The sequence below is a fragment of the Eulemur rufifrons genome, chromosome 7 (genome assembly GCF_041146395.1).
Source record: "Eulemur rufifrons isolate Redbay chromosome 7, OSU_ERuf_1, whole genome shotgun sequence".
NCBI classification, from domain to species: Eukaryota; Metazoa; Chordata; class Mammalia; order Primates; family Lemuridae; genus Eulemur; species Eulemur rufifrons.
Genome location: NC_090989.1, coordinates 67979956 through 68001003, shown reverse-complemented (window position 1 = coordinate 68001003; position 21048 = coordinate 67979956). Strand labels below are relative to the sequence as shown.

At 38.3% G+C, this 21048-nt stretch overlaps 1 protein-coding gene across 2 annotated transcripts in view; it reads left to right on the top strand.

Annotated features, from left to right (window-relative positions):
* The first annotated feature begins 680 nt into the window (after nt 1-680).
* FYTTD1 (forty-two-three domain containing 1) overlaps nt 681-21048 on the top strand; it is a 28620-nt gene continuing 8252 nt past the window's right edge. Inside the window, exons 1-4 of one of the 2 annotated variants that reach the window (XM_069472729.1) lie at nt 681-834; nt 5507-5635; nt 14885-15033; nt 18958-19070. In XM_069472729.1, the coding sequence (XP_069328830.1) occupies nt 729-834; nt 5507-5635; nt 14885-15033; nt 18958-19070 (497 nt within the window). In that variant the 5' untranslated portion in view covers nt 681-728. Of the gene's footprint in view, nt 835-4892; nt 4918-5506; nt 5636-14884; nt 15034-18957; nt 19071-21048 lie in introns of those variants that run through there. The other variant, XM_069472730.1, reaches the window with a different exon arrangement.

Here is a 21048-nt window from a genome sequence, read left to right as displayed (position 1 = left end):
TAAATAGAGGTACTTACCCCTCCCAAGGGAAGATGAGGTCTTATTAAGGTAGGTAGTACCGTGGCAAATGTTTTGAGAGTGCCGATTGAGAGGTGGTACAGATACGGGAAACGTTAGCATTTACTTTTGTTGTTAAGGTGACGCAAGAATTGTCACTGCAGCCTTGTTCTGTGTTCAGACGTGGCAACTCTGCAAGCTGCAGGTGGAGGAGCCTGCCAGGGAGAGGGCAGCTGGGATGCAGCACTGCAATCTACGCTCGCAGGGGTCTGTCCTGCCTCCCGAGGCTGCATTGCAGTGGGTTGTGCGCGGTTCTTGTGTACCGAAGTATAGGGGGCCTTTCTGCAGCAGCACAGACTTCAGGGACACAGAGGATCATGATATCATTTAAGGCATATGATTCTGAGGTGCTCAGGGTCTCGAATTCCCCAACTGGGGCCGAAAGTCGAACAGCTAAAACAGCCGTCCTCGTTAGCGCTCAGAGCAGCGGTTGCAATGCTTCGTCCGGTCCGACAAGGGCCGCTAGGAGCGAGTCACGGCGTGGGGCCGCTCTTGTTGGCCGCTCGTCTCTGTAGCGCCCCCTCCGCCCGCGGCCGCGGGTGGGAGGACGAGGACGCCGCCGGCGCGCGTGCGCGCTCCTCGGTGCAGCTAGTCTGCGTGCGTGAGTGGGAGGTGGCAGGCCTGGGACTCTGGCCTTCGCCGCTGACTGTTCTAGCGCGACGTCTCCAGCCATGAACCAACGGTTTGGTACCCGGTTGGTGGGAGCCGCGGCGACTCCGTCGCCGCTGCCGAAAGTCCGCAGCAACGAAAACCTCGATAAAATTGATATGTCTTTGGGTGAGGGGCTGAGTGGGAGTGGGGGGAGGGTGTGGGTGGAACCAAGTGGCGCGGTTTGTGGGGGAAGGGGCGGTTGACCGCAGTTGCCGATCGAGTTTTCTTGCGGGTGGGCGGAACCGAGCAGGGGGCCCCGAGGCGAGCGGGGAACGCAGGTTCGCGGCCCGGTGCCCGGACCGATCTTGTGGGAGCGGGCGGTCCCTCAGCCGAGGCTGTGTCTGAGGAGGGGCTGTGGGGGCGGGGGCGCTGCGGGCCGGAGGTTTGGAGGGTCGAGGGGTGCGTACCCTTTCTCCTCAGAGGGGCGCTGCCGTTCGCCGGTTACCCCTGCTCTTTGTGAGGAAAACTCCGCGGGTTTCCCTTGAGCGTGTTCGCTGTGGGTGTTATCGGGAGCGGGGGTAATGGTCCGACTAAGCCTTTCTTTCCGAAGAAAGGTCTTTGAGAGCGCGGCTGGCTCTGCGATCGGTTAAAACCGGTGGTTCCAGAAAAGGGCTTGTTGGGCATCGTTGTGCCCAGGCCTGCGCGTGGCGCTGGCGATTTCTGATGGGCGCCACCTACGCACGGGCCGGCCCTGGAGCGTCGGTCAGAAGATACCTTTAAGCAGTCCTGTCAGATGTTCTGTTGAGCGCAGCCTAGAAAAGCACATTCTCCCTATCCAGGCCTCAAAGTTAGCTAATTAAAAAAAAATAATAAAGCAAAAACTAAAAAAGATTTATGTGGATTGCTGAGAAGCCAGATAAAGCGTAGGGTTTAGCACATGTAAGAAAGGTGGACATGGTTTGGTGCTGATTATATAAAAAGCAGGAGGTTGGTGATTCGGTTAAAAATTCAGACCTCACACTACTGAGGCACTGGCCTCTGTGTTTGGCTTCGCTGGGCTAAAAGTAATTCCATTTTTGTCGCGATTCAAGTGATGGTATTGGGTGTAGTCAGCTCTGCCAGCTGTTTCTGTGGCTCGCAGGTTTCGAATATTTGAAAAGTAACTACCTGACTAGTGGCTTCAGGGGTGTAACCTTTCCCAGGATGGTATTTAGGGTAATATCCGTCACGAAAACATTTCTTTTGGTTGTCATTTCTTTCCATTTGTTTTGTCTTTTGTTGTGGTTTATCTGGAAAGTTTTTGATCAAAAGCCAAGAACTCTTGGTTTCCAGGATTGCCACAGGTCAGAACTCAATATGTGAATTAAGTAAATTATCAGAATAATGAGTTTGGTTTCAAGTCTCCCCTTACTGCTTTGTCAGGAGTGAGCTTGAAAGGAATGAGAAATCGTTTGAGCTAAGGCCAAGAAATAGTATAATAATGAATATTTATTGAGTGCTTCCTACTTGCCAGGTCCTGGACTTTGATGACTAAGCATTTTATTTTATTTTGTTTTTTTTAAGATATGGGGTCTCACTCTGTCACCTTGGCTGAAGTGCATTGTTGTACTCAGCTCACCTGGTCCTGGGACTCCTGGGCTCAAGTGATCCTCCTGCTTCAGCCTCCGGAATAGCTGGGACTACAGGCGTGCGCCACCAGCCTAATTTTTTTAATTTTTTTGTACAGATAAGGTCTTGCTGTGTTGCCCAGGCTGGACTGAAACTCCTGGCCTCAAACAATCCTATTGTCTAGGCCTCCCAAACTGCTGGGATTACAGGCGTAAGACACCATGCTGGCTAGGCCTAATCATTTTATATATATTAACTTGGTTTATCCTCATGATATCCCTATGAGAAATTCAGAGCCATACTGTCTCAGTTCAGATCCTGCCTCTGCCACTTACTGGCCATAGTGACCATAGGCAAATTACCTCCCAGTGCCTCATCTGTAGAAAGGTGATAATAGTGTTTGTCTCATAGGGTTACTGTAAGTGTTAAATGAATCAATAGGCATAGGTAAACTGCTTAGAATAGTACCTGGTACTCAGTAGGCACTGTATTTTATTTTCATACACACACTATATATATTACATAAGCCATTGTTGTTACTCTCGTTTTATGGAAACCTGAGGCATAGAGAAATTAAATAACTTGCTCAAAGTCATACAGGGAGTAGGTGGTGGAGCCAGGATTTCAGTCTAGCTCTGGAACCCCTAGCTACAGATGTAGGGAAATGTCAAACATATATTTTCATACCAATACATTTCTTAATTTCCTAGAGTTTTTTTGTTTGCTTTTTTGCATATATCCTATTTGGTAATTAGGATGTTTAAGTGAAGAAAATCGAGAGGTAATTCTCTTTGAGGTAGAAATGAAGTGCTTTGGAGAGCTAAAATAGAGCTTATTCTCTTTTCTCTCCCCCAAGAACATACGGCAGTCTGGCAGGTGCCTTTCTATTAGTGAGAATTTTACAGAAATAGGATGAAGAGATGATCTATTTTGGACAGTTATTATACTTTCTGAATATTTCATCTGCAGGTCTGCAGAGGTTTTGGAATCTGATTTCTTGGTTTTTGTTTTAAATCATGGCTCTAGCTAGTTTATATGAACTTCATATAGAACATCTACCAGGTTTATGTAGGTGGCCTCATGGTTCAGTTTCTTATTTTGAAAATGGGTATTATGGATACTCATAGGATTGTTGTACGAATTAAGTGGGCACATGTCAGAGCAATGCCTATTAGTACTCAGTTACTACTACTACTATTATTATGTATATACACCTAGTGCTATGAAAGAAACTATAAGCAGCTCATTTTAAGGGAGTTTTTTCCTTACGGTGTCTACTTGTGTATTCATTGGGTAGGAGAAAACCATTTTCTTCTTTTAGATCGAAAGCATCCTCTCTGTCATAGTAGCTCATTGAACATGTTTGAGGATTTAGATAATAAAATGTTTAAATATAAAACATAATTTTATATTTAATATGCTTTGCTACCTTTAATTTTTAGTTATATTTAGACTCCATATGCTGTATTCTAAAATTAACCTTGTTAGTCAGAATTGTATTCTGCCTTTTTTTTTTTTTGAATGGTCCCCAGACCAAATTGATTTTTTTGGCATACTCTCAAGGCTCTGAAATTTTAGACTTCTGATGAAGAGTAAATGGTGCCTTGTTAAAGGAAAGTAATGTTTCATAAGTAGCGTCTTCCTAACTGTTCCCTTTCTGCTCATTGAGAATTTAACATGTTCATATAGTTGATATTCATGAGAACTTTTCAATTTTTAAAAAACTTTTTATCTTTTAACTTTGATGAACTCTTGTAGCTGGATGTTGATTTCAAGAAGACAAAATACTTTGGGGAGATTTGAAATATTTTATTTGAATATTTGAATGTGATTAAGAGTCTTAAAAGATTACTGATGGGTGAGGTAGAGCAGTATGTGTTAGAAAGGATCCTTATTATCTATATTTCCTTCTCTGACTTCTGTAAAGACTATATTGACATAGATTATTTTGCTTAGAGCAGTTTGGAAAAAAAATTGAGGTTAGTAAGTTTTCTGAAGTTTTATTAAAGAGTTTTCAACTATGTACAGTTTCTTTGGTTTGTTTTATCAATTATCAAAATTAATATTGGAGTAGGACTGTGTAGAAAGTGTTTGGATATCTCTTAAATGAGTATTTTTGGCATCTGGTAACCTCTTTTAACAGATATAGTAGTAAGTAGGAATCTGGAGTTACATTTAGTTTATTGATCTTCACATTATTCTGTTGTGATATTACAGCAATGTGATGTTTGAATTACCTTGGGGCAGTTTGAAAGTATTTTTGAATATACTGAGGCTTAGAGAAATCAGTATAGAAAGAAAAATAAGGTAAATATGAATTACTTTGCTAGAAGAGGGAAATCAATAGTATATTCTTTTATCTTATACCTTTATTATGGTACTTCTTTAATTTTGTATTTGCTATTTTCATGTCTATTTCCATGAATAATTATAAACTTATTGAGAAAAGGGACCATATTTTACTACTGTTTGATTTGGTTACAGCAGGATCTGATATGTATTCATTGCAAATAGTCTATGCTCAATAAATATTTGCTGAATTGAGCTGAATTTAGAAATTTGGTTTTTTGATTGAATGATTTACTTATTTTTTGACTACCTGTAGTTATACTGAAAGGTAGTCATCTTTAAAAAAAATGGAGACTTCTGTGATTATGGAAAGTAAGCATGAATAATTTTTGTGAACAAGTTTTAGCTTGTTTACATTTATCAGGGAAAGAAATATTATGGATAATAGATCTCTTTATTAATTGGTAGATCTGCTTTGGGCTATTTTCCTTTGTTTTATATTCAGACCAGGTCTTGCTCTGTTGCCCAGGCAGGAGCACAGTGTCACGGTCACAGCTCACTATAACCCCAAACTCCTGGACTCAAGGGATCCTCCCACCCCAGCCTCCTGAGTAGCTAGGCTACAGGGACGTGCCACTGCACTCAGCTAATTTTTTAATTTTTTGTAGATACAGGGGTCTCACTGTGTTGCCCAGGCTGGTCTCAAATTCCTGGCCTCAAGCATTCCTCCCGCCTTGGCCTCCCAAAGCCTTAGAGGCATGAGCCACCATGCCTGGCCTTGCTTTGGGCTATTGTAAAATAGCTAATTTGAGCTTTATCTTCTTATCATTATTATCTTATGGAAGTGCTTTCAAAGCAGCAAAGAACTTAGGAATGGAGGAACTCTATCAACTAGAAAATGAGACTGAGCAATTAACATTAAGTTAAAATGAAAATAATTATGGCATTTCCTCTATCATAGATGATATCATCAAATTGAACCGAAAGGAAGGAAAGAAGCAGAATTTTCCAAGACTAAATAGAAGACTCCAGCAGAGTGGTACCCGGCAATTCAGGATGAGAGTACGATGGGGAATCCAACAGAATTCTGGTAAGTTATGGAAGTAAGCTTTAGTAAAAAGCTGTTATTTGTGGGTTCATAGTATACTGTTTACAGCATATACCTAACACATGAAGGAAATACATCAGTTTCCTTTGTTATTTGTGTTTCCTCTACTCTCAAATTTTTGTTTAGATCTTAAGATCTGATAAAAATTCAGGTTGCCTTAAATAGGCAGTAACACTGTTTCTTAAAAACATTAAGTCATTTTGAAATAACCTCAGTTTATAAATAGTCTAAATTATATTTCTGGTATAGAATTGCAAAGGGTCTTACATATCATAAGCTTCAGTCTCCATCCCAGTGAGATGTTCCTTTAACAGTCTGTCTGATGGTTGGCTATCTAACTCCAGTTTAAATATATTCAGTGATGGAGTATATCACTTCACAAGAGAACTTGTTCCGTTATTGGAGACAGCTCTATTAGTAAATAGAAAACTCTCTTAATTTGAATTAAAGCATGCTTATCTATTACTTCTTCAAAGTTGTAGGAACCAAACTCTGTTTTCTACATGAGAACGCTTTAAATATGTAGAGATTACTATTATATTCTGCATGGAAAATGACCTCCAGACTCTTTATCTTATCATCCAAGACCTTTAGGATTTGTTAAATCCTCCAAAGGTGACACTCAAAATTGAATTCTTTAGATGTAGTCTGAAACCCTACGTGTATAGTTATTTTTGCTAATCTGGAAACTTATTTATTTATAACCATCTTGTTCTAAAATGGATTGGAGGCAGTGACTGAACACTATTAATTATGCATAGCTTGTTAACTTTCTTAGCAGTGATATCATCATTTTAGGAAAAAACCCTTGTTCAAATTAAAAAACTCTAAATCTTTTTCACCTATATAAAAAGAGTTAGACAACTGGCCGGGCACGGTGGCTCACGCCTGTAATCCTAGCACTCTGGGAGGCCGAGGTGGGCGGATCGTTTGAGCTCAGGAGTTCGAGACCAGCCTGAGCAAGAGCGAGACCCCATCTCTACTAAAAATAGAAAGAAATTATATGGACAGCTAAAAATATATATAGAAAAAATTAGCTGGGCATGGTGGTGCATGCCTGTAGTCCCAGCTACTCGGGAGGCTGAGACAGGAGGATCGCTTGAGCTCAGGAGTTTGAGGTTGCTGTGAGCTAGGCTGACGCCATGGCACTCACTCTAGCCTGGGCAACAGAGTGAGACTCTGTCTCCAAAAAAAAAAAAAAAGGAGTTAGACAAACTGTCTTCTAAATTGATTTTTATTCTATATGTTGAAAAACATAAAAATAATCTCCAGTGGGTTGAGCGTAATTACTTCTATATTTAACAGCTAATATGCCAACATGTCCTCAAAATGTGTATAAATGAGACTGGGCTCTACAAAAAATTTATTCTTCCCTAATAATTTCTTGACTAACTGAACCTAAGAGAGTAAATTTTGTGACAGGTATTTAGCTGTAGCAAATGAATATTTAATTCCAGTGGTATTTCAAGATTTCTTATAAATGTGATTCAGCGTACCATATGTTATATATGATTTGGTTTAAAGTAACTATTCAGAGCTCACAGAAGCCAGAAGTATATTCATTGATATGTTAAATATCTGATAAATGCTGATAAGAACTGACCCAGGTTCCAGGGTTATATAAAGATGGGTCTTTTAGTTCAAGGAATTAATTTCTAGTAGCAGAGATAAGATAGAAAAGATAAAGTGTGAGAAATGCCATAAGAGAAATTTAGATAGTGACATAGAATTTTAGATAGGGATTTTGTGCCAAGAAGATCAGATGATTTAATGATAAGGTGAAATATGATCTGGCCCATAAAGGGTCGGAAAATATTTCCTTTTTATGGGAATTATGATCTGAGCCTTGAGATAAATGATATCTAGGGGCAGCTTAGGATTCCCATAAGATTGAGCTTGGACTTGTACATTCATTACTTACATCTGACAGGGGTGAAAATAGAACAGCTGCTGCTGTTACTGAATGTGCAGAGATAGGGGATTGTCTTAAACTCTGATTGGCTAGGAAAAGTTCCAGATTTCTGCATTGTAATGTCAATGAAGATGTTAGCTTGAGGTAAGAGAATAAGTAGAACAGAGAGCCTTTGGCAGATACTCAATATGATTTTGATGGTTAACAAATAACTGAATGAAGTCTTTCTAACTGTGTGCCTGATGTAATTTAGGCATTCAATAAATACTTGTAGGAACAACCTAGATGTCCTTCAGTGGTAGAGTGCTATATAGCAGTGGTTCTCAAAATGTTGTCTAGGGGCCCCTGAGGAATCTCCAAGATTTGGGATCCACAAGATCAAAACAGTTTTTATAATACTAAGACATTAATTGTGTTTCACTGTCATTCTCATGACCATACAGTAGACTTTTCCAGAGTCTACATGACATCTGATAATTAAAACGAATTGAATGTAGAAGCAGTGTCTTAGTCAGGTTAGGCTGCTATAACAAAGTACCATAGACTAAGTGGCTTATAAACAACAGAAATTAATTTTGCACAGTTCTGGGGACTGGAAATTTGAGATCAGGGTGCCAGCAAGGTTGGGTTCTGGTAAGGACCCTCTTCTGGGTTGCAGACTATGGACTTGTGGTATCTTCACACAACAAAAAGAAGGCTACAGAGCTTTTATAAGAGCACTAATCCCGTTCATGGTGGCTTCACTCTCATGACTTTAATTATCTCCCAAAGGCCCTGTCTGCTAATAACCATCATATTAAGGGTTAGTATTTCTTTTTTTTTTTTAATTGAGACAGAGTCTCACTTTGTTGCCCAGGCTAGAGTGAGTGCCGTGGCGTCGGCTTAGCTCACAGCAACCTCAGACTCCTCGGCTTAAGCGATCCTACTGCCTCAGCCTCCTGAGTAGCTGGGACTACAGGCATGCACCACTATGCCCGGCTAATTTTTTTTTTTTTTTTCTATATAGATTTTTAGTTGTCCATATAATTTCTTTCTATTTTTTTAGTAGAGACGGGGTCTCGCTTTTGCTCAGGCTGGTCTCGAACTCCTGACCTCTAGCGATCCACCCGCCTCGGCCTCCCAGAGTGCTAGGATTACAGGCGTGAGCCACCGCGCCCGGCCAAGGGTTAGTATTTCAACATAAGAATTTTTTTTTTTTTGAGACAGAGTCTCACTCTGTTGCCCAGGCTGGAGTGCCATGGCGTCAACCTAGCTCACAGCAACCTCAAAGTCCCAGTCTCAAGCAATCCTTCTGCCTCAGCCTCCCGAGTAGCTGGGACTACAGACATGTGCCACCATGCCTGGCTAATTTTTTTTTTTCTATATATATTTTTAGTTGTCCATCTAATTTCTTTCTATTTTTAGTAGAGAAGGGGTCTTGCTCTTGCTCAGGCTGGTCTCAAACCCCTGACCTCGAGCAATCCTCCTGCCTCGGCCTCCCAGAGTGCTAGGATTATAGACGTGAGCCACTGCGCCTGGCCCAACGTAAGAATTTTGGAGAGACACAAACATTCAGTCCACAACAAGCAGATGTGAGAATCTAGCTATCTTCTGTTAAGGCAGACACTAACGAGATTTGTAAAAATGCAAAAACAATACCATTCTTTTACTAAATATTTTTTGTTTGTTCTGGAAAATAATTGTTAGTTTTCATTAAAAATATTTTGTTTACCCTGTATATAGTAGGTCTATTATTCTTGTTTGTTAAATGAAATAGTTTTAGATGTCTTAGTTTTCATTTCTTATGCAGTAAAAATCAATAAACATAACCCACAGAAACAAAAACTCTTTGGAGTCCTCAATAATTTTTAGACCGTAAAGAGGTCCTGAGACAAAAAAATTTTATAGTGCTGCTCCTTTTAGAGGTAGGAGAGATGGACATATTTACAGGTTGCTTTGGAAATGAGCCAGTAATACAATTGCATATATTCTATGATGTCGTATTTCCCAGAAAATTCCTCAAATCTTCATTTAAATGATAAGGCTCCTGATATTATTAAGACAAATGATATATTTGTGAAAGAAATTCATGAAGGGATTAGTCTAGGGATTCAAAAGAAAGTTGAAAATTTCTGTCTCTAGTTTTAGTTGTTCTCAACCTTAGTTGTACCTATAGAGTTTTATAAAAATAGGCAAATGCTCTGGTTGCACTCCATTTCTGCTGAACCAGAATCTATAGATGTAGGGCATAGGGATTTTTTTTAAAGCTCCTTGGGTGGTTCTGATACACAGCTAGTGTTAAACTGCTGCTCTCGTGGAGCTAAAAATGAAAGAATCTTCATAGAAGTGGTAATTGAAGTACAAAGAGAATGAAGTTACTTTGGAAAGAGAAGAAAACTCTCCAGAGAGGCTAAATGGATGAAGACTAAGAAAAGACTGTTGCACTGGATGATATCTTTAGTACCCTTTTATAGTACTTTTTAGAATATCTGACAGTTCCTGAACATAAGAGGGGAGAGAATTGGAGCAGTATGTATAGATCTTTCTTACTTTAAGGAATATGACAAATGAAAGAGTAAAAAATAGAACCACTGCTAAAACTGAGATACAGCTAATGAAGTTTGTTCAAAGGTAGAAAGGTGGAGGAAGGGATTATCTAGGCCTGCTAGAAGGTAGAGGAGAAAAAGCTATGGATAAGAGAGAAATCAAAGACAGTAGAAAGGATGATGAGTATTTGTATTATAAACAAATGGTCTGAAATAGAAGGTATGAAAGGTTGAGTTCTATCCCATGCTTTCTTGTTTTAATCAATTTTAGTCCTATTAATGAGACTTTCTTGTCAGTCTTTCTCATCTAATCATGAATCTTTGGTATGATAAATAATGGATTCCTCCTCCCTTTTATCTTACTCTTTGCCCTACTAATTTATTCATTCTTTTGGAATAATTTCATTTTTATTTTTTGTAATTTTTTTTTTTTTTGAGGCAGAGTCTCACTCTGTTGCCCAGGCTAGAGTGCCATGGCGTCAGCCTAGCTCACAGCAACCTCAAATTCCTGGGCTCAAGCAATCCTCCTGCCTCAGCCTCCAAGAGTGCTAGGGTTACAGGCGTGAGCCACCTCGCCCGGCCCCTTCACTTCTTATCTTTTCCCTAGACTGTCTCTCAATGTGCTGTGATCATCCATGACTTTGTTCTTGTCACTCCAACCTAGAATCCTTCATCTCTATTCAAATCTTGCCCATTTTGTAATACCCAGCTGCTTGGCCTAGAATGCAGTGGCGTCATCATAGCTCACTGCAACCTCAAACTCCTAGGCTCAAGCAATCCTCTTGCCTCAGCCTCCCAAGTGGCTGGGACTACAGGCATGTGCCACCCCACCTGGCCAATTTTGCTGTTTTTTATAGAGACGAGGTCTGGCTCTTACTCAGGCGGCTCTTGAACTCCTGGCCTCAAGTGATCTTCCTGCCTGGCCTCCCAGAATGTTAAGATTACAGAAGTGAGCCACAGTGCCCAGCTAAGTGTTCAGTTTTTGGCGCCACACACACCTGCACTAGGTCATGGCTCTGCCATATCGTAACTGTGACCCCTAGGTAGTCATCATTCTTCGCCTTAGTTTGCTCACCTGCAAAGTTGTGATGTTAGCATCAAGCTGGTCAGATTCTCATGCAAATTAAAACACTCAGCACAATGCCTACTGTAAAATATCTACAGTAAAGAGTAGCTGTTTCATTATTTAATACAAATAAAAATAGCAAGTCATTATAGATTTAAGTTCATTTTAATGTACAGTTTCTCTCTAGCATGGTTTAATCTTCATTTTGTTGTAATTCTAGAAGGAAATCACATATAAAGCAATAACTTGATTTAAAATTTTTAAAAATTTACATCTTTATTGCTTTTTTCCCCTGATTTTAAAAGTAATAGCAATCGATACCTTTGGAACTTAGGAAGAGCACCTGAGAAAGGAACAAATCTGGAAGAAAACCACCCCTACCGACTGCCAAGTTCCCAACTTTGATAGAGAGGGCAAGGTCATGGCTTGCTCGATGGTAGAGAAGTTTACTGAGTTGCCATGCTGATGGAACTCACTGGGAAGCTGCATGTGCAGGTGGTGCAGCTTAAATTCACTGGGGAACAAGGGCCAGGGGTAACATGATGCCTAAAACTGGAACTAGGACTAGACTGATGCCGACCGAGGACACAAAATTTCAGGCATCACTCACAAATTTTGTGCCCTTGCTGTCTCTCTAGCCTCACCATAGTCTCATCCTGGCCCTGGGGAATAGGATGGGGGGATGGGGGGGAGTTGTCCTATGTCACAGGAACAAACCTTGAGAAAGCATATTGAAACCTGAAAGAAAAGCCTTCTTCCTCCAAAATCTCTGCAGTGCCCTCTACTGACAAAGCTTAACATCGTGCCAGCTGGCAAAAGAGAAATGTTCCAGTACCAGAAGCAGGGCAGTAAAGGGTGAATTGGGAGCTGAAAGGCAATTTGATAAGTGCTTCAGCCATCATAACATAACAGGTTTTTCTAACTATCTTGTTGAACTCTGGACTCAAAGTATTAATAGGAACCAAAAAAAAGTACTCATTAAAACCTCATAGCTTTCTGTAATGACAGGAATGACAATATGAAAATTATTATTAGAAAAAGGGTCTTTTTGTGATTGACAGCAAAATGTATAAAATACCTAATAAATTTAACAAGAAATGTGCAGGACGTATGGGAGGCAAAGCTTAAAACTTTACTGAGCCAATTTAGTAGCAAAAGAAGACTCGAATAAGTGGAAAGATATGCCATGTTCCTAAATGATATGGTGTTGTAAAGATACTGATTCTTGAAAAATTAATTCCAATTATGAGAAGGAAATTAGAGCTCAGCCATAGAAAACTGGTTTATCAATACTACAGTTAGTGAATGGAAGAATACAGGTGGATAAGAAATAAATGGAAAATGTTTCTCACTAGTAATCAAATTATCACATAAGGCAAGATTATTTTTTCAAATGCTAAGTGATAAAGATTAGAAAGAATGATAATATTCAGAGTTGTCAATGATGTAGAAAAAGTGACACACTTATGTTCCTGGGAATATAAATGAATGTATTCATTCTGGAGGGAATTTTTTCAGTATAAATAAAAATCCTTAAGAGTTTGCTTTACTCTTTCACCTAGCATTTCACCTTCTAGAAATTTGTATCTGAAGGAAATAATCATAGATAGGTATAAAAACTGTATCTATGGGCCGGGCGTGGTGGCTCACACTTGTAATCCTAGCACTCTGGGAGGCCGAGGCGGGTGGATCGTTCGAGGTCAGGAGTTCGAGACCAGCCTGAGCAAGAGTGAGACCCCGTCTCTACTAAAAATAGAAAGAAATTATCAGGCCAACTAAAAATATATATAGAAAAAATTAGCTGGGCATGGTGGTGCATGCCTGTAGTCCCAGCTACTCAGGAGGCTGAGGCAGAAGGATTGCTTAAGCCCAGGAGTTTGAGGTTGCTGTGAGCTAGGCTGATGCCACGGCACTCACTCTAGCCCAGGCAACAGAGCGAGACTCTGTCTCAAAAAAAAAAAAATAAAATAAAAAATAAATTAAAACATGTATCTATGGTTCTATTGTAATGTTATTTATCATAGTGTAACGTTAGAAGTAACTGAAATGATTAGTGCAAAGTTGGTTGCATCAAGTGTGGCACATTAAAAAGAAATGCAATAAAAGGATGTTAAAAATATGCAGTAATAGTCACAGTATATGTATTAATGTAGGCTACAAAGTTGTACATAGAATGTGAAGTATACTTGCCAGAAGATTGACTCAGTGTACCTTCTAGGCACTTACTACTACAAAATTGTGAATTACCACGTGATAGTCTGTCTTTTTTTTTTTCTTCGAGACAGAGTCTCACTCTGTTGCCTGGGCTAGAGTGAGTGCCGTGGCATCAGCCTAGCTCACAGCAACCTCAAACTCCTGGGCTTAAGCGATCCTATTGCCTCAGCCTCCCGAGTAGCTGGGACTACAGGCATGTGCCACCATGCCCGGCTAATTTTTTCTATATATATTTTTAGTTGGCCCAATAATTTCTTTCTATTTTTAGTAGAGACAAGATCTCGCTCTTGCTCAGGCTGGTCTCGAACTCCTGACCTCGAGCCATCCACCCACCTCGGCCTCCCAGAGTGCTAGGATTACAGGCGTGAGCCACCACGCCCGGCCTGATAGTCTTTTGAGTTGCTTAAAAATACTTGAAACTAAAAATGTTAACTTTTAAAATACACACACACACACACACACACACACACATATATAGTATGTAAAAGAAAGACTAGAAAGAATATTTGTAGTTATCACTAGGTGGTGGACCATTGGATGATTTTTATTTTCTTTGTACTTTCTAGAATTTCTAGAATTTCTACAGTGAGCATGTTTTTTTTAATAATTAGAAAAAGTATTTAAATAGGTAAGATACAAAATGGCAAAGCAACATCAGCAATGTCACATGCCACAGATTAAGATATGTCCATTGGCACTCACTGGGGACTCTAACAAAAGCAATTTAAATAGAGTAGGGCCAGGCTGGGCATGGTGGCTCACACCTGTAATCCTAGCACTCTGGGAGGCCAAGGCAGGAGGATCGCTCAAGGTCAGGAGTTCGAGACCAGTCTGAGCAAGAGTGTAACCCCATCTCTGCTAAAAAGTAGAAAGAAATTAACCGGACAACTAAAAATATATAGAAAAAATTAGCTGGGCATGGTGGCACATGCCTGTAGTCCCAGCTACTCGGGAGGCTGAGGCAAAAGGATTGCTTAAGCCCAGGAGTTTGAGGTTGTTGGGAGCCAGGCTGACGGCACGGCACTCTAGCCAGGGCAAAAGAGCGAGACTCTGTCTCCAAAAGTAAATAAATAAATAAATAAATAAATAAATAAATAGAGTAGGGCTGAAAATGAAGAAGCCAGATTGCAGTGTACAGTAGTTAGTAAATGGGAGATGAGAAGGTGATTCCACTTTAAATCAGCAATGTCCTACAGAAATAAAATGCAAGCTACATATTCATAATTCATTTAGCCCTACATATCCAAAATATTTTTCAATATGGATTAATATTAAATCATTAATAAAATATTTTACAATATTAATAAAATATTCTTTGTAACATCAGACTAGTCATACTTAAAGTGCCACATACGTTAGTGGCTACCATATTCACAGGTAAAGTCTCTAGACTGTCCTGTTTGTTGAGAAAGTAATGGTAAAGAGGGGATGTCTAGGGGGAACATATGGGAATCCTCTAGTCCTTTGCACTTAAACTGATATTTTTTCCTTGTTTTTTTTCCTCCCTCCTACAGGTTTTGGTAAGACTAGTCTGAGCCGTAGAGGAAGAGTAATGCCTGGAAAGAGACGTCCTTATGGAGTTATCACGGGCCTTGCAGCTAGGAAAGCAACTGGAATTCGAAAAGGAATTAGTCCTATGAATCGTCCACCTCTAAGTGACAAGGTAGGTAGTATGATGGCTTAATCCTGGATCAAATATTCTTTTCCTTTATTTGTACTAACATTTCTGTGAATGAACTTGAGAGAGCATATTATTTTATTTTATTATGTACTTTGGGGCTGATATAAAAAATTTAAAATCTAAATAAAAATCATTGTCTTTGATGAAGAATACCAAAATATAAAATTTTTTTTATGGGTTCCTGGTTTTCCCGTATGTGTGTGTATGTGTGTCTATGTATACTTTTTAACAGCTTTATTGAGGTATAATTTTCATACCATAAAATTCTCTTGCGTTAAGTACACAATTCAGTGAAAATTACAGACTTGTACAATCTCCACAACAATCTACTTCTAAAACATTTCTGTCATCCTAAAAAGAAATCTCATGCCCATTTGCAGTCATGCCCCATCCTCTGACCCAGGCAACCACTAATCTACTTTTTGTACATTTTCTATAGATTTCCCTTTTTTACACATTTTATATAACTGGAATCATACAATAATAATATGTGGTCTGCCATTTAGCCATATTTTTGAGGTTCATTCATGTTGTAGCATGTGTTACTACTTTATTCCTTTTTATTGCTGAGTAATGTTATTTAGATACACCACATTTTGTTTATCCATTCACCAATTGGTGTACATTTTCCTTATTTCCCTTTTGGTGGGTATTATGAATAATGTTGCTATGGACATTCACCTACAATTCTGTGTGGACATAGATTTTCATTTCTCTTGGATAGCTACCTATCTCTTACTTGATATTTTTAATTATAGTTATTTACCACCATAAGTTAACTACTTTTCAACCCTTAACTGAAGTTTTATTTACATCTCAATATGTAGTTCTTGAATTGGCTAAAGCATTTCACAAATGGTTTTTCTTCTATTGCTTTATGTATAGTAGGTCTGAACCATCAAGGAATTTAATATTCTACTCATCTATTTTTAATCCTTTTTGTTTCTTTTACTTATGAGCAAAAATCATACTGGTAAAAAATTTAGGATGTTCATTCCTTTATTATCTTAAACTTGGATATTCTGGTTGGAAAAACAACTGCCTTAGAATCTTTAACTGTTCAATTCTGCCACCACTAATATTTTCCTTTCCCTCTAAAATTCTATCACAGAAGTTATTATTTAGGCCAGGCACAGTGGCTCACACCTGTAATACTAGCCCTCTGGAAAGCCGAGGTGGGAAGATCTGTTGAGCTCAGGAGATTAAGACCAGCCTGAGCAAGAGCGAGACCTGTCTCTACTAAAAATAGAAAAAATTAGCTGGGTTTGGTGGTGCACACCTGTAGTCCTAGCTACTCAGAAGGCTAAGGCAGGAGGATTGCTTGAGCCCAGCAGTTTGAGGTTGCTGTGAGCTAGGCTGAGCCCACCGCACTCGAGCCCAGGTGACAGAGTGAGACTCTGTCTCCAAAAAAAAAGAAAAGAAGTTACTGTTTATCCAAGGGTTAGAAAACATCAGTGAGATGTGGATGCTGGAAATGAGATTGGGTTTAACTGCTAACTAATGACTTGTGCCTGTAAAAATTATAAATTATCACACCTGGTAGTCTTTTGAGTTGCTTGAAAATAGTTAAAAATGTTACATTATAGAGTGCTAAGAATGTACTGAATAGTAAGGTCTCATTTATTCAAACTCAGTAAGTTTGATGATTTTGGCAAAAGTATGGTTTGAAATTTGCTGTTTCTTAAAAACTCTTTCTTCAACCTGAATACGGATTAATAGTCTGAGTAGGATAGAATGTAGTACTTGTGAAGCTGATTATTTTCCAGCAATTCAGAAAATTTCTATTTAAATGTGAGTAACTCATATCATTCTTTTCTATTTGTTAAAGCAAGTTACCTAAATAACTTAATTGGCTTTGAATTGCTGTATGTACTTAGAAAAATTTCACTTAAACAAAAAGTTCTGAGCATAGACTTTATGTTACTTTATCTCTTCCTTCCCATAATTCATATGAATTAGTGAGGTTTTTATTTCAATAAAAATATACAAATTTTCTTATCTATGAAGTGAATGACTAATTACATGGAAAAAGATAGCAAATTATTTTACACTACTAGTATTTACTGGGGGAGCAAATGGGCTGTGCTGACTGAGCAGTGATTGTTTCTAAGAATAAATATTCTTTTTGATTGAAGAGAGTCACTTTCAAAATACCTGTCAAGTAAAAGTTGTGTTTAAGTTTCTAAGGGATTCTTCTCCTGGATTATATACCTTTGTCAATGCTAATTCTGTAGCTTTTCCCTTTTCTATGCAGAATTTCCCCAAACTAGGGGTATATTATGTTCCGTAGAACCTTTAACTTGATTCCAATAGTATTGAGCCATTTAGTACTTCTGTGAACTTAAAAAAATTTGTGATTGCTACATAGGTATAGCAGTTATTTTATATTCATGGGTAGGTAGTTTTTTAATCATTTGTCTGATTTTGACAGTTAAAAATAAACACCTTATACCCATACTATGAAATACTATTCAGCAATAAAAAGAAATACAATATTAATACATATGACAGCATGTGTACATCTCAAATCATGCTAAACAGTAGAAGTCAAACACAAAAGACTATGTACTGTATGATTCCATTTATTTGAAATTGTAGAAAAGGCAAAACAACAGGGACAGATCAGTCATTGCCTGGATGGGAGTCAGGCGAGTAGAAGGAATTAACTGCAGGGGGTTACAAGGAAATATTTTAGAAAAAGGGCACCATTCTATATCTTGATTATGATGTGGTTACACGATTGTATGTAATTATCCAAATTCATTAAACTGTACACTGAAAATTTTATTATGTGTAAACAATACCTTAATAAAAATTTACATAAAAACTAAAATAAATACCTTTATTTCTTTCCCTCAAGGAATAATTTTTATATTTAAATTATAGTAAAAACCTAATTTCTAGGTATACTTTTTAAAAAATACACATTCACACATATACAAACTTTAGACCTATGAAACATGCATTCACCATATATTAAGGGATTATTATAAGTTCTATTACATGTATTCATTGTTAAACAAATGTTGACTGTGTACCCACTGTAGGCAAGGTAAAAAGGATTCTGCAATGAACTCAATAGAAAATCTCCTGTTTTCGTGGAGAATGCAAGTCTAGTGAAGAAGATAAACATTAAATTATCACACAGACAACTATGATTATAATGTGGCAGTTACTTTGAAGGAAAATGACATGTGACAACAGCATCATGGAAGGAACTATCTCATTTACCTATAAAATAGTTCTTGGTGCTATTATTAAAGACAAAGTACAAAGTTTGGAATGGGCCATTACTCTGATTTCACAGCTTTTCACCCATGCTCTTGGTATTCTTTATCCTTGTTTTTACGTTTACTTTTTTTCTAAATGTTCATAAAAATGAAGACTTTATGTTTTTATAGTAGTTAGTCAATGGATATTTATGAAGCACTTTTCATATGCTTAAAATAATAGGGGAATCCATAAGTATAAGATATGATCCATATTGTAAAGGACTTTAGAGAAGTCTGCATAGAATATATGGAAACCTGGCTTTGATGATGGATTTAATTATATGTGTGGAGGAAGAAAAAGTGTACATTTCATGTGCTTGTGTTTATCATATTTAATTTTTCTTTTTTTCTTTTAACCGTTTCTACTCCCCCTTCTTTGTTGTCACAACCTCCCAATTTTTCTTTTTTCCTTTTCCGATGCCCCAGAGCACCTCAAGTATTTTATGTAGAATGTGGTTTTCATCTTTTCAGTCACTTAGACTGGAATTTTTTAAGTAGTTTTAGTTTCTCCATCTTCCTTCTGTACACCTCCAAGCAGTTGTCGATCCTGTTCAGTCTGCATCAGAAATGTTTATTTTAGTAGGGTACATAGCAAAAAGCAATCTGATTAACATAGTTTCTTGCCTTCTGAAAGAATATAGAACGATATTTTCCAGTGTTAAAAAGGAAGGCAAACCTTCTGAGACAAAATGAAGTGCAGAGGAAGCCAGTTACAGTTCTCAAGAGACCTAACCAATTAAACAGAAAGTAAGTACTCAAATTTAAGTTAATAATGTGTATTATGCATAAACATTTTTTGCACTGGGTGTTCCATAGAATGGATTTGCAATGTTTCTTCTAGTTATCTGGTCATTTTCAAGACAGATTTTTGGGATATCTATTTGAACATCCAACATAGAAGCATTCAGTAATAACTTCCATATTTCATAGAGGCAGTGTTTTTGATGGATTTAACTAATATAAACTATTTAAAAAGCATCACCCTGTTTCTTTGACATGTAGAACAAAATTGCAAAAGATGATCATTTTGGTAAAAATCTTTGTTTTGTGGTTTTGCTTTTTTAATTTGAGATGGGAGTCTTGCTGTATCACCTAAGCTGGTCTTGAATTCCTGGCCTCAAGCAATCCTCCCACCTCAGCCTCCTTAGTAACTGGGACCATCGGCATGCACCACTGTCTGTGCCTGGCTTATTTTGGTAAAAATTTTAACACCTCAGTCAAAATTATTCAAAATTGGGAATTCTGAAAGCTGAATTTGTTATTCAGTCTGGATGGCTCTTACTTGAACACTGAATCACAATGTGTGTTATTTGTGGAAAAAGCAAACTAGAAAGAAAGAATTCTCCATGAATGCATCTTAAGCTGAAATTATTCTTATACTAAATTGAAAGTAATAGCAAAAACCTAAAAATTATGACCCATAGGCTGGGCACTGTGGCATGTGCCTGTAGTCCCAGCTACTCAGGAGGCTGAGGCAGGAGGAATGCTTGAGCCCAGGAGTTGGAGGCTGTATTGAGCTATGATGATACCACTGCACACATGGATGACAGAGCTGAGACCCTGTCTCAAAAAAAAAAAAAAAAAATTATGACTTATTGTTGTGAAGGCATTCTGTTCTCTGTAAGAATAAAGTAGACAGAGGAAGCTCAAGAGCTGTAAAGTTTTCTTATTCAGTTTCAAGTGCCATTTATTCATATATTATAGAAGATAATTCATAAAACAAAACCTGGAATGAGGTTTTTTAATAAATGGAATGGCTAGAATTGCGGTTTAACATTAACCATTATCTTTTGGGAATCATTTGGTCATAAATGTTGTGAAAAGAGACCTTCTCAAATAAAAACCTGTCATTTACATGTTAATTGGGCTAGCTAGGGAAATTTTGCATTTGAACCTCTAAGGTTAGAGGTAAAATTGGGGAGCCTGTTAAACACTTTTTTATATAATAAGTAAATAAGAAATTTTGTTTTTTCATACTTTACCAACTTCATATAGAAAACATAAAGGAATTGGTAAAAGTCAAATCAAACATAATTTATTAAGAATGCAGTGGAGGCTGATCTTGGTCTATAACCCAGTACTTTGAGAGGCCGAGGCAGGAGGATTGCTTGAGGCCAGTACTTTGAGACCAGTCTGGACAATACAGCAAGACCCTGCTTGTGTAACAAAAAATTGCAGTGAAGCCAGGTGCAGTGGCTTTTCCCTGTAATCCCAACAATTTAGGAGGATGAGGCAAGAGGGTCACTTGAGGCCAGGAGTTTAAGATCAGCCTGGACAACAGAGTGAGACCCTGTCTCTAAAAAAAAAAATAAAATGAAAAAAAACATTAGTCAGGCATCGTGGTGCACACCTGTAGTGTCAGCTACCCAGGAGGCTGAGGAAGAAGGATCCCTTGAGCCTAGGAATTTGAGGCTGCAGTGAGCTATATGATCATGCTACTGCATTTCAGCCTGGATGACAGAGTGAAACCGCCTCTCTTAAAAAAAAGAAAGTGCATCCTCTGCATGAAACAACAAGGAGTGGAAAAGTATTTAAGTTTTTCTGTGGTTTATATTACTATATGAAGATTTCTGAGTGAAAAAAGAAGAGAAAGCTGGAGGATATGTTATTTTTCAAGTCTTTCTCTTTATTTTTATTTTTTTGAGACAGAGTTTCACTCTGTTGCCCAGGCTAGAGTGCCATGCCGTCAGCCTAGCTCACAGCAATCTCAAACTCCTGGGCTCTA